Here is a 14,160-nt window from a genome sequence, read left to right on the forward strand (position 1 = left end):
GGATTAAGAAAAGCAGCATCTAGTCGTGGCTCCAAGCCTATAAACCATCCCTGTGGATGAGCGAGGGCGCTGACATGGTGAAGGCTAAGCAAGTGAATAAAGGTCCCTGAAGTCTCATAACGGGGTATTTATTCAGTGTGGTTTATCCAGCAGGCAGTCACAAGTCTGGCTCAGGTTGCTGTTCTGACTATAGATTGTGTTCACAAACGATGTGATTTACAGACTAAGAATTTTATCTTGTTATTTGTCATGTGTACTTTCCAGCTGATGATGCACTAAACTTTAAACACTATTTTTTGGTTTGTATAATAGCTCCTTTTTTATTGAGTCACCCTATGACAATGTAATAGGGGAAGTATTGTAGTAAACCACACATTTTCCATGTAGCTAGCCTCAGTTTATCAAACACTAATGTATTAAGGTTAAACAATTGCCTCAAGTGTGTTTTGTTCTAGGTATCAATTTTCTGTGCAGGGTATAAAATATGGGTACATTTTGTGTCCTCTTGTGTTGAACAAGAGTAAAAAATTATAGTACAGCATAATGTAGTTATAAAAATGTGTTATAGTAGTTTATAGGAATGAGAAGAGTGAAATAGTGCACATATGGGAAACACACTGTATCCGTTGTATCACCTCTTTTTAATGAGGCATTCTTAATCTCTTCAGTTTTATTTTCAAATACAGTGAGTGATTGAGTGCTGTCTAATCTTGCAGGACAGCATGCCGAAGTGCTTTGTGGAATACTCTTCAGCTACAACATAGAAACTTCACAGGACTAAAGTTTGAACGTTAATCCCGACTCTGTCACTGATTTTACATAAATCTTGTGACACTCCAGTGACAATTTTCTGTCTCTCTCAGAAGTAGGCTAATTGTTATCTGGCTCATGGGATTGTTGTGTAAATTAATGTTTGTGGAAGGACCGGGAGAGTATCAGATGAGGGATTTAAGATAGTTTACTTGTGCCTCCCTGTCTGTGAGTGTATGTACATCCCTACTGGGGACGTACCCTATGTAGCCTATTGAAGCAAGGCTTTTTTTTTTTTTTTTTTTTTAATTTTCCACTACTGTTATAGAATAGATTTATTGCCTTGAGTTCAACAGTTGTTGTATTATTTGCTTGATCTCTATTCAGATATGCAGCTAGGAACTCTAACCTGACTCGCTAATAGCATTTATAAATCAATTTCAGGGAGAAAAGGTGGTGGGGCTAATCTGGTTTACCAGATTTCCAGGCAGCTCTGGAACATGTGTTTAGAGGAGCAGGTCTCTTACTGTTAAACAGATGCTCTATGGAAGATAATCTTTGATTCTTTTAATGGTCCATTTAAGTTGAAGAGCATCCTCAGGTTCTCATTTGAAGCTCTGCCTGTCAATGGAAAAGAGCAGTTGCTTTCTTTGGAACGAATGTTATAGCACTTTCAATAGGCTGATTTCCCACATTTGAAGTTAGTCCAAGATAGTGAGTTGAGATTAATATGATTATTATTTTAACTTAATTTAAAAAAAACCCCACATTCTCTACACAGTCTTAAATGCAAAGTCTGATGTTTCCTAGAAGCCAGTAACTAGAAACTGGGAAAAGGAGGAGTAAAAGGGTAAAACACATTTTAGCAAATAATAAAAGCTAAAGAAAAAACATCTGTGATCATCTTGCAGTACAATGACAATTAGTAGATAGGTCCCAATTAGGGTAGTCTTGTAGAATATCTTGGTGTGGTTTTTTTAATTATTTAGTCGCCGTGTGCTTTTGCATTATTTGAGGGACATAGTTATTTTATTAGGAATGGATGGTGTGATAAATGGACGTTTTTGTTCTGGATGGATGACAGTGTATGTTTGAGAAAAGTCTTGAAACCAGGCTCAGGACAAATCAGGTACCACTGAGTAGAATGCATCATTTGGCTTCACCCTTCCAGTTGTGTTGTTTGGGGATTTTCGTGTGTGTTTTCCAGTTGTATGAAAAATAAACCAATTTTGCAGCTCACGGATATTCTGTGCTAGTGGTACTGTTTTGTGACCCTAAGGATGTAACGTTATATAAATCTGTTTAACTTCTTCTGGTCCAGATAGTAAACAAATGGGATTCCTCCCAGTTATTGACTAGGTAACAGACTGCTTTCAGTTACTGTTTCACTTTGGGCTTTAATAGATGTTGAGCCCCTCTAATGAGACACTTTGTGCCTCAATTTTGACTGACCTCTATTTCAGGAGAGTGATTCTGCCAAGCTGAGGTCACTCTTGGCCCCTCCTCCTCAGGATGAGGAAACGGTCCTGATGGCACTGCTCTCCAGAGCTCAGGTAGTTGCTCACTCCTAACGGATGTAATTCAGATGCCAGGAAATGTGAACGTTTGGATGTGGCAAGGTGTTAAACTGCAGATTTCAGGGAACTACAGTCTTCAGTTTTGTTCTACCCACTATGCTTTCTGTTTTAAGGTATGTCACTATTGTCAGGTATACTACCTCTTGCCCGTTATTCTGTGACAGTGGTGAATTAGATGATCTTGTCCATCCGCTTGACAACATAGGTTGCTCCTTATGTTCTTGTAAACTTTATGTACTTCAGCTGATGGAGCTTTGAACACTTTCCTTCGCAGACTGTTGCATAGATTACTCGACTTCATTAAAAAATTTTTCAAGTTTTGTTATTGCTCAACATCTTCTCATGCATAGCCCACGTATTTCATTTACTCTTGTTTGCTTCTATGTTAACATCTGCCCTTACAATTTTTCTTGTTTGGAGTTATCAAAAGGAAATGTAACCTCCGGAATTCATGAACAATCTGTTGAAATGGGCTGTTTAGCACATTTTAATGTATGTTGACTTTAAGCAGCTTGGACTTACGTTTCAGCACCAAAAATGCAGGCACTTCATAGCTCGCAGGTCTTCTGCCACTCATACTCATCGTACTTTGGTTTTGCCTTTTTTGGTTTCTGCATTCACTGCCCTTTCTGTATTTCCACAGTTGTGGAAAGGGCTTTTCTACCAGAGGGTGGCCCAAGGGCACATGAATGAGGAACGACAGGCTGCACATGTGCTTCAATGTCTCCCTTTGCCAGCAATGGCACGTAGCAGAGGTTGGGCTGAGCTCTGACTTGGCGTCCTGGCCTACTTGAGAAAGCTTGACTTCTTGCTGCCCAACTGCTGTGGTTTCACCTCTATAGAGCCAAAGCATTTGAGCTTAATGAGGCTGAATGGCTTTCACTGTGGGAGCGGTGTGTGTACCATCTTCCTGAAGTTACTTGGGCTTCTGAGGATTTGTGCTTTGCAGAGATGTCACAAGGGCTGGGCCTGCTCATCTTTAGCGTTTAGGCTGAGAGCAAGTTAAAAATCTAACACCCCTTTAGTATACAGCACCTTTCTGTGTCACGTCCTTTTCACTGCATCTTCTGATGTTGGGACTTGTCTTCATGTTTATCCTGTGTGGGTCATTGGGAATATTTCACCTATTAGAGGTACTCTGCTAATAGGAGTTTTGGGACTAAGCTGCTAATTTAGGAGACTTATCATGAGTGTCAAAAATGGATCTGTCTGCCTTTCTGTAATGTTTTTTATGATGATGGATTCATCGACATTAAGTATTTTTGGTTTCAGGTTTCAAGTAGGAGTTGCTGTTGGGTGTGGTGGGGGCAGAGCTCTTCAAGTATTGAACTTTAAGCTGTTATTTTCAAATAGATAACCTTTGTAAAACTGAGAATTAGCATAAACGTTAGAGTATGGAAATGAGTAATACAAAGGCAGGTTGTATTTAAAAATAATTTGGGTATATGGAATGATTTTATTCTTCTCAAGCTATTTGTGAAATGCTATTTTGTTAATTATTTCAATATTCATAGTGTCATGTATATCTTAGTAGTTATAAATACCTTTACTCCTAGTAGCTGGCACAAGATTGACAGAACCCTTCTCTTAAATTAAGCGAAAGTGCAAGTATAGTTATTATGCTGTTGGAATTTTTTTTTCTCATTTAGCATTCTCACTCTCCATTTGCTTAAAAGGCAATATAATAAAGTACTTATCTGCTGAGGATAAAATCTTAACTGCTTATACAAAAAAACCCCCTGCTTTCTTAAATTTACAAGGCTACATTTCATACAGACTCTTTCTGAAGTATGTAAAATGGGAGACTGTATTTTACTGTGCATTTGGAAAGTAGATTAATTAAGTACAGTAAGCCAAGTGGCTGATAAATAACTAATGTTCCAAAGTAACTCATTTAATTATGCTCTGTACTTCTTGAGCTCAAATCTAATTATGATTTTGGTTCTTTCTTCTGTGACTTTATTTAGGTCTAGGAAATATAGCTGAAACAAAGTCTACCATAATAAATTCTGATTCAATGGGCATATTTAGGTCTTAAAACAGTTAGACTTGTAATTTAATTTACTTGACTGTTATTACAAAGAGTTCGGAGTTGGATAACATATTCATTATGCTTCTCTATCCATTGCATTATATGACACAGCAAATATTCAATATTCCATTCTATAGAAACTCATCAAATATTTTGCCAAACAAGAAGCAAAGTTGCTTTAGTTGAATTTTTACGTCTGATCTTCAGTCAAAGAGGTGCCCTGGTCTTGACCCTTCCTCTGTGTGAATATGTGGAATCAGCAGTTTTCTTTGATTAGGGGAATGTTTAGGGTGTTGCCTCCAAAAAGATTGTCTGAAAAATTCAGAAACTTTACAAATGCTTTATGTTGGCCTGTAGGTGTGTGATTAATACTGGCTTATTGCAGCTTTATGAACAAGTTCTGTGCATCTGGGAAGGAGGGAAAAACCCTTTAGTATTTTTTTTCTGCTCTCAAGTGGGACGAAACCAGGACAATACAGCTCTTTAGTGTTTTTCATTCCTAATGCAAATATGTTGAACCATCCCTGAGTTACAAATGCTCTTCATTCTGCTGTGTACATATTCATAGATTGATCTGCTTTCAAGCAAACATTAAGTAGCATATGTTTTAATCTCAAGTATTTGTGAACTATCTGTAGAACCAAACTAACGGTTTTCCAAAAAGGTCTCAACAACTTATTGGTGTTTCCATCAAGATACAGGAGGAGTAAATGCATGTCTAAAAATGTGTCTTGCCTGTGCCTGGGTACCCCTCCAACCCCTACTTCTTGAGGTCTCTCCCTAAATCCCAGCTGTGACCTACATGAATGAAAACCCCAGGCCAGAACGCGGACAGGCTTTAAAGCAGGATTGTGTTGGAGAGAACAACCAGGCTGTGGCCATTTATGGGATTTGGCTGGGATTTGTTTGTTTGGTTTTTTACTATGTCATCAGTAAGCTTAAGAGTTACTGACCTGCCATGATCTTAAGATAACTCACAGCAACTAATACGTCTCCTCAGCTATTTTTTCCCAACTAGGTGTAGTGGCAATTAGGTTGCCATTTGGTCTTAGAAACACAGTGCTTATTTTACAGTGTACTAAGATGAAGGTGAGGTTAACAGAATGATGATTCCTCCATGAGTTATCTGTTTCAGTCCTTCAGATCTGTAAAATGAAGGATGTATTTATGAAATACATGATGGGCAGATGATGTGATTTCTTATTGATCTGGGCTGGTGTCAAACCTAGCTTAAGTTTCTTTGAATTGAAAAACAAAGACTTTCTGCTGCACGCTGGGATGGGGGTTAGCTCTTTCCTGCTGTGTGGAGGGGTTGCACCAATGACCAATATATCCCATGAAATGCCGTTTCTCACCTTCCATGCTGCTGTGCCTATGACCAGTTTAATGTCTCAGCTGTCTCCTTGCTTTTGGCATGGGGGCTGTCCCTGGAAGCCAGAGTGATAGCACTGGGGACATGGGGTGATGGTGCACACCCGGCCTTGTGTCCTGTGCTCTGGTGGGTTGCCGTACTCTTTTTTTTCTACAGAAAAGTCGTGAGTGCCAAGTCCTACAGTGCACTGTTTTCTCCCTCACTTGTTTTCCAAAAATCACTCATTCCCTGTTGCTTTAACCTCCTTCGCTGCAGCCCTGGTTGAACAGAAGGCTGGAGCACTGCAGCATCCCTTTATATTTGGATATGAAATACTGCATACGTTCAATTACTTTTACAAATAACATTTTGGAGCGAGTGTGATCCTCTCTTTTTGTTTCAGGAAATTGTGTTATCTAAGGAGAGGCTAAAATTAGAAGGGATATGGGGAGGGTTGTGTGGTGGGGTTTTTTGGGTTTGTTTTGTTGTTGTTTTTTTTTTTTTTTAACTGAGCAACTCTCCTAATGGATGAATCATGTGGGTGTAACTTATGGCACTTGATAGCAAGCAGTCTGTCTGAAGGTATATGTGTAACAAGATTACCAGGATCATTTAGAAACTATTTGAAACTACTGAAACGTGAACTTAATCTATTGTAAATATTTGTTACTCGTTATCTAATATATCAAAATACATTTGGTTAGTTAGGCAAATGAAGGTAAGATATAAGGTGCAAGTTTTGAACAATGGATTACCGAGCATTGGAAAAGCTGCAGATGCAGTTGGTGGAGGGAATATTTTCTGTAAAAATAAATACTTTCTTGGAAAGTAATTTTCCAGAGCACAAGGGAAACAAGAGCTAGTGTTAGACTAAAACGAAGGGATGGGATTGAGAAATTGTCAAAACATTTGGAGACTGCTGAAATATTTTAGATTTGGCTTCATTTTAATAAACTTTTTGAATTACTGTGTTGCACTGCATTGTTAATCTAAACCTGGATGTATTAAATTTCATTTGAATGAGACTTAAGTAATCTTTAGCCTCTTTTTAATTTGAAGATTTTATTATTTCTTTCTTTTCTGGTGTTTCACTCAATCATTTGTTTTCCAGATCTTCTTTGTTTTACTGAAAGCCACGAGACACACACATGAATCTGGTTCGGTGGCTTGACCTCAATCAAGTTCCTGTCTTTCTTTCAGGAAGACTCTTTATCTGCTAAACCAAAATGTTAGGTATTCCTTTTACACTACTCATGAAGCCCTCATCACTTGAGGCCTTGAACTCAAAACAGTCCCAGTCTTTCAAAAACTGCAATTGCTTTAACAGGTTACCAGGTCTGAGGAAAACATTTAGTCATTTTTGGACTGGGTTAGGCAGGAAGCATGACTTGGTGATGACAAAGGTCTCCTCTAGCTTTGGTTGTGTGAACAGCTTTTTAAAGATAGTGGTATAATTGAAAACATATCAATAAAGGCCCTCCCTGTGCCCTGGCCCACATCACTAGCTCCTGATACGACAAACAAGAAAGTCAAAATGTGGGAGAGATGAGAACAGCATGTTGCAGAGTTTCTAACATGGTTGTTCTTGAAGGACTGATAATTTCAGAGTCACATTCTTGAAAACCTGCCTACGGATTGTGAGAGATAGAAATGTTTGCCTTTCCCAGGAAAGCTGTTGCTTTAAGTGACAAATATAATAATATCTTGAAATATATGTTCCCAGGTGATATTCACCTTTGGCCTAGTACATGCATTTCCTTTAGGTAGTCAGCTTCTGAGTCCCTTAGTATATATTATTTAACACATAGAAAGTGATTTGCTGAACGACTTCAGTTTAAGAAGCCAATGCAATGGCCTGAATAAGTTGCATGAAATCTATTTATCTTCTTTTCAAAGCTGTTGCTTATTTATAGTGTCAGAAGCCTTATGAACTTTTAAATATCTTAGCACAGGAAAAATCCATTAAGAGCTGAAAATTTTGGTGCAAGTCATCTAATAGTGTTCAAAAGTTACTGTATAGTATTTTTTCTTTCATGTGCTTGTAAAATAAATATTTGCTTAAGTAATAAGCTGAAGGAAGTATGAAGTGGGATAGTTATTAGGCAGTTTTTATAAAGGTAGTGGAAGTGCTTTAAAGAACATTCCTTGTATTTTGTTTCACCCATTAGCATATCTAAGGTTTTTACTGCCATAAAAAGGTACTTAAACTCTTGGTATCACAGTTGTGTTCTCACTTGCATTTGTATGATAAACTACAAAGCAACCCTATTCAGTCATTGTGTTTGGGACATTCTCGTGGCTGGTGTTGGTCTTTTAGCCCTGTCCATTCATTCACAATTGTATCACCCTCTCTGCCAGTAAATTCTTGGTGTTACTGGGTACTTGTTGTAACAATACTTCAAAGATCTTTGTGATATTAACAAACAGTAAAAAAACCTCACCCCCCTCTGTACTTCTACATTTGTAAATGGAGAATGTTGCTAGGAATGTGCCAAACTTCTGGCTGTCGTGCAATCTGTATCCAAAACTTGTTGCAAATACCCGAATATCTTCTGAGACTGTATGTGTTGTTGTGCCTGGTTAGATTTTTATATGCCATAAGATGAAATAATGCTTGTCAACTAATGGCAATGACAGTATCTTCAGACTCTTAGGTAATTATGGAGAGTATTGACTTAAAGCTGATATGAAGCTTGGTTAGAACAAAAATGTTTTTTGAATTGTCTATGGAAGCATCATACATACATGTGTGAGAAGAAATTCAACATCAAGTGGCTTTATCATGCCATGACTCTTTAGGCAGCATTTCTCTGGAAAAGAAACCCAGTGACCAATTACAGCTGTACTCCACTCCAGGATTTTTTTTTTCTAGGGACTCAGCTGCCTCCACTGTGTTTCATAACCTGTGAGAGAAGATTGGAAATTGGTGGAAATACTTCTGGTATTTCTCCTTTAGAGCTTTTGCCAGGTGACTCTTCTAGGAAGGCTGCATTTGTCCAGTTCCCTGAAAGGAAGAGCCTTTGGGAAGCAGTGAGACTTTGGGAATGGCCACTGCATGTTGCCCTCACCAGGAGGGAAGAGCTGTCTTTGGAGGAGCAGCAGGGCTTTGCTTGCTGCTGGCTCTAGCTGTCCCTGGGTTTCCCCATCCCTCCTTAAAGGGAACCTCTGTTGCAAAGGAAATCCATGACGAATGCAAGCTCTTGGTTTAATTCTTCCAGTGTATCCCCATATTGACCGGGATGACCCGTTTCCTCTCATCCTTTAAGCTGACTCATGTACATCGGGAATGCAGAGCTGGAATTTGCCAACTTTTGCACGTGAGATGGGTGACCTTTTGCTTGCAAAGCAGGAAACCAATACCCCATCTAGACAAGATGACGATGCCTGGTCTTAACAAAATAACATTACTTACATTTTTAAGAAAAGGTAGACGAGGGGTGGGGGGGTGGGGGTGTTGACCCCTTTTGCTTAACACAGCACTTTTACATGCATGATTTGGGGGAAGATTTCTTGTTGGACTGATGGAACGTAGCTTGGTTCAGCTGTGGGTGGGCTGTTTATGTGTTGCAACTTTAAGATTATCAGTTACTATTAATAACTTCAGGTTTTGTTTTTTCCCCTGAAAATGATTTGAAGGATGTGTTTATTGCCATTACTAATCAGGGGGACGTTTTTATGGGAACATCCTTTCCATGCTCAAGTTGTCTTAATGCTGCTACTGGCTTTTATATAACAGCAAAGTTGTATTTATGCTCCCAGTGATTCACAAAAGGGGACTATCCCATTCACTTAGGCATGTGCTGGCTTGAAAATGAAATAGAAGCAAGTGCAGATATCTTGAGGGAAACTTAATGCTGGTGTTTCGAAACACCCATTATTTCCCATTTAAGAAAAATAAACCCCCCAACCTTACATTTGTTTGTTAACCACGTGGCTGGCCCAGACAAAGCCTCTTTGGTATGGGGGACCTGGGCCAAAGCACAGCGAAGCTGAATAAAATCATGTTTTGGATTCTGTCTCTTGAGCTCGTTCGCCTCTCTCGGTAGAGCTTGCTGCAAAAGCTGTTGTCTGGTTGCTGACCTGGACGCTGAACAGCAGCTTCAGCAAGCAGTTCTGGCCTCTGCAGCTACTTCTCCTGTCACCTTTCCCCACCACACCCTCTCCGAAAGCCCTGCTCGCCCAGCCCCAGCATTTTGTCCTGCTAGGGACTGGGGGCATTGGGTTGGTAATATAGCTTGGTCAGGGTGGCTGATCTCCGTCATTACCCTCTCCCCCCAGTCTGGAAAACTGGGATGGTAGTATATCCTTCCTTCCACCCTTTGTGTGTCTTATTTATTTAGACTGTAAACTTTTTAAAGTAGGGACTTACTATTTCTATGCCTAACACAGTGCTGTAGTGATGTTGGCAAGGAGCTTGTGTGATAAACCTAACTTGAAAATGCTTTAAAGGGGGTTGTCAAATGGAAGGAGTTTGGTTATCTCTCTCTCTTACATCACCTGGTTCTTTGCTTTCTTTACTGCAGCACTCCATATTATCCCTCAATATGTAGGTTACACCCATGTGCTGACGGGTGACCTACGCCTTCATTTGCTTCACCTTTGAATTTGGTCCTCCTATCATGTAAGATCCATGTGCAATTTAGAAGCCTCAAGCAATTGAGGAGATAGGGTGGTGGTGGCAGGGGATTGCAATGCCCTGAAAGAGTCTGAGAGATGATAAAACCGCTTATTCTTGCATATTTCATCACAAAGCAGGCAAGTGAGCAACCCGTGGGGCAATAAGAATGAAAAGGAGGCTCTGACTGTCACACCAAAACCAGTCTTTTCTGCAGATGGGGAGTTCAGTAGGGTTTCAGCAGGCAATCATTTGCTCTAAGTTTCTTTGAACTGAGAGCTGTAAGAAAGGAAGGCAGTGCTGAATTCCAGGGTTAATCTGTCATGGGTTTAGAGGTTAGTGTACGCAAGCTCCTTCACATAGACTGCATAGGCTGAAGCCTGTGGATCTTCATTCACGTTTAGGCTTCTCCTGCGTACGGGTGGCACGGCAGTCCTGAAGAGGGAGCAGGCACGTTCTTCAGTGTAAAGAAAAGACATTGAAAAAAGCCTAACATTTTATACCAGCTTTTATTGGCAGCTTTGCATGCTGTATATGCAGGCACTGAAGAAGATAATGCAAGAAGCCGTGTTATCTATATAGCACTGCTCCTTTCCCTTTGCTTGCCAAATCCTAGGACAACATCCCCACCCCCCAAACCTAAATGTCACCATAAACATGGTGTTAACTAAATTCCAGCTTCTCTAAATGCAAGCACGAAGTAATGAACCACAGTGACCAGCACTGTTGTTTTCTGACTTTTTTTTAAAAAATTATTTTAAAGGAGATGGATGACAGCAAATAGTGCTTATTCAAAAAGCAGTGACTTTTCAGTGCTCTTCCAGTCTGGGGAATAAACTGAGCAGGGAGCAAAGTCTGCATTGCAGGTCACAGAAAGGATTTCAGGTGCTGTGATGGCTAATGTGGAGCAGAAGTCCACCTAAAGACAGAGCTGAAAGAGGAGGAAGGGTGCCTGCAGTGTGACCTATTAAAACCTTTAAGAAGAAATCATGCCAAAGTGAAATCATTATAGAGCGTTCCTTCCGAGGGAGTCGATGTGATGAGTACAGCGCAAGCATAAAATGATTTCATGCTGTATTGTATTGCATTTTGAGTAGGTTACAGCCATGGAATGAGCCTACTGAGTCATTTGTCCACTGAGCTGTGTGTTCCTGTTGGTTGGGTTTCTGAGTTTCTATTTGTACCTTACTTAACAGGTTGAGTGCTCTGGCTTTTGTACCAAAATAACTCCAGTTCCAAATCTCTGAAGTCTGATAATATGTCTAGAACTTTCATCAAAATGGGGTTCAGTTCCTGCCCGAGACCTCTGGGTACAGCTTTGTGAAAATACTTTTGAGGAAAATATGATATAAACTGTGTGTAGTGCGAACCTTTATCCCTCTTAAAAGGGAATTTCATGTTTGTTCCACTTGGGTTCTACTGCTGTTAGATGGTGGATTAAGCAGATGAAATGGTCAAGCACTTAGTAAGGTATGAGAAAAGCAGAGCAAGCATCTGTTCTTATGCTGTCATTTGTGTAGGAAGTCAGTTCTGATTTACAAAGTTGTAAGAAGGAAATAGTTGGTGAGCAAATCTATTTCAGTCTGCTCTGTTTTGAAAGTATTTAAGTTTGCTCACATACCAGGAGTAGTTGTAGGGCATACAGTGAAGCTGTGGAATATGAAATTACTGAACTGAAGGAAAATAAATAGAAGGCCTCAACCTAGAGATATACTAGCTATTACGAGTCAAAACATCTCCCCCTCCACCCTGGAGAAAGTAAATACTATATTGCTTGTGGTGGTAGTTTATTATAGCTTGTTGTAGCTGGAATACAAACTGCATATGGGAAGCTTGGAGAAGGATTTTGGCTGGGTGAGCTACTGGGAAATGCAGTCATCAAAAGAAATTTTAATAGAAGATCAGACAGTGATTAGAAGAACTATCTTCTTCCAGCTTGTTTTCTTAAAGAATCAAGGTTTACACTGTTACAGTCTGTCTCCACTCCTGACACAGCTGTAAAGATCTCAAGGATATTGAATTCCTGGGAATAGGTGTTCAGAAACAGTGTTGTAATTGCTTCAGGGAAAGGCTGCAGCACAAGCGCATTCCCCTGTAGAGACCAGAGACTTCCTATGGCTGAAGAAGTCACAGGGGCAGTAACTCCAGCCAGCTCCACGCTTGCAGCTTGCTGTGCCACCGGTACCAGGGTCCAACAGGTTCTGCAGAGCCTGCAGAAACCTGGTTTTGCTAGTGCCCCTGTTCGCACAAAAGCTCGCTGCTTGTTAACCTTGCTCATTCGCTAGTTAACCTTTGTGGCATTTTAAAAACTCACCATGAGATATTTGCCTTGTTATTTGTTAGAAATAGATGCAGATAAAATGTTTGTCCTTACTGTGGGCATTTCTGAGTGTTTCAGTGTGCTTAGCCCTTACTGGTTTTGGATGAAGAAACTGCTGTGCAACTGTAATTAACACTAACACTTGATACTGTGAGATGTTTTAGACTGGCTGCATTAAAACCACCAGTGTATGCTTGATTCAGGCCCCAGGAAGTGCAACTGGACTTCTTTCTGCTGGACAGGAATTGTCTTCAGCTGGAGAAACAACTGCACTTCTGAACAGCTATAACTCTGGATCCAGCTGTAGAAAGGTCTGTTTTGGTTGGAGAGGTCCAACTGTGTGTGCGTTTGGTGTTGGTTGTCAAGTTCATGATTAATTCTGGGCATTGTTATACTGGCTGTAACAATGAAGGCATTGTCACCACTAATATTTTCACTTTCCTGTGTTGCTGTGGTGCTCATTTAATTATTTTTGCAAAAGCTGTAGGTTATGGGAACCTTTTCATGTGCAAACCGTGATGAAGATGGGAATCTCTTGTTAAAAGTTGCGTATGTTTGTCGTTCCCATAAGTGATGGTAATAATGAAAACTTTTGAAATCAGTTCATTGGTGTTGGTAATCGGTATCTACTGGAGATCTATCATACTTTTCAGAATCACTTCCCCCAATCGAAGCAGTACTACTGTTTGGTTTTTGTTTGTATTATGTATTTGCTGGAAGGAGAGTGCTATTGTGTGTTTATTGAGGGCGATTACAAACATAAAATAGATTCTCCTGAGAATGCTTTGTCTACACTCATCACAATTGGTAATTGTTTTGTGTTGTGTAAGACTTTGCATGCTACGCTTCTTACTTGGCAGCATGTGTGTGTGAACCTCAAAATGGATTCCCACCTCCAACCTTTTATCACTGATGTTTTAAAGATGAATCCTAGAACAAAGCATTAAACTTCTCTGAACTCATGTATTGCTAGATGATGAACGTTTGCCAGATTAATGCAGATTTTTTCATCCATTTTGGAAACAAAGCTTGCTGCATTTTAATGGATGTCTTCTCCAAGTAGGACCTGGATGAGGTAGTTCTCAAAAATGCAAAAAACCCCCATTACTTTCCGCATGGAAGTGGATTAAAATAGTATAGTTGTGTGCGAGGCGGGTGTCATCTTTTTGCGCCAAGTCCACTTGCAGTGGTCATTCCAAAATGCTAAGGGAAAAGGAATCCATAACCCTCACATATCCTATTAGCAGAGTGCCTTGAGGTAGAGATGGGCAAGATGCGTGGAAAAAATGAGGCTTCTGCCAAACGTTTTCTTTGTAGGTCACTTATTGTAGTTGAAATTACAAGGGAGCATAAGAACAAGTGGTCTATTAGCAAAGCCATGAAAACAAACCATTTGCCACTTCTAACAAAAGTTGGACAAAAATATGCTCCAAATTTTAAAAATAAGTGAAGACTTGGCGAAAAATAAGACCCGGGTTTATCTGAATTTCATCAGGTACATGGCGTCCTGGACTG

At 39.9% G+C, this 14,160-nt stretch overlaps 1 protein-coding gene across 3 annotated transcripts in view; it reads left to right on the forward strand.

The window, feature by feature from the left end:
- EPAS1 (endothelial PAS domain protein 1) overlaps positions 1–14,160 on the forward strand; it is an 80,810-nt gene that overhangs the window by 1,312 nt on the left and 65,338 nt on the right. The window contains exon 2 of one of the 3 annotated variants that reach the window (XM_074818066.1): positions 2,214–2,303. The exons of 1 other annotated variant lie outside the window; for it this stretch is intronic. Coding sequence is in view for 1 of the 2 variants with exons in the window: in XM_074818065.1 (XP_074674166.1) it covers positions 2,424–2,440 (17 nt within the window). In the remaining variant the exon portion in view is untranslated. Of the gene's footprint in view, positions 1–2,213; positions 2,304–2,408; positions 2,441–14,160 lie in introns of those variants that run through there. One more of the 3 variants, XM_074818065.1, reaches the window with a different exon arrangement.

The sequence above is a fragment of the Strix aluco genome, chromosome 3 (genome assembly GCF_031877795.1).
Source record: "Strix aluco isolate bStrAlu1 chromosome 3, bStrAlu1.hap1, whole genome shotgun sequence".
Taxonomy (NCBI): Eukaryota; Metazoa; Chordata; class Aves; order Strigiformes; family Strigidae; genus Strix; species Strix aluco.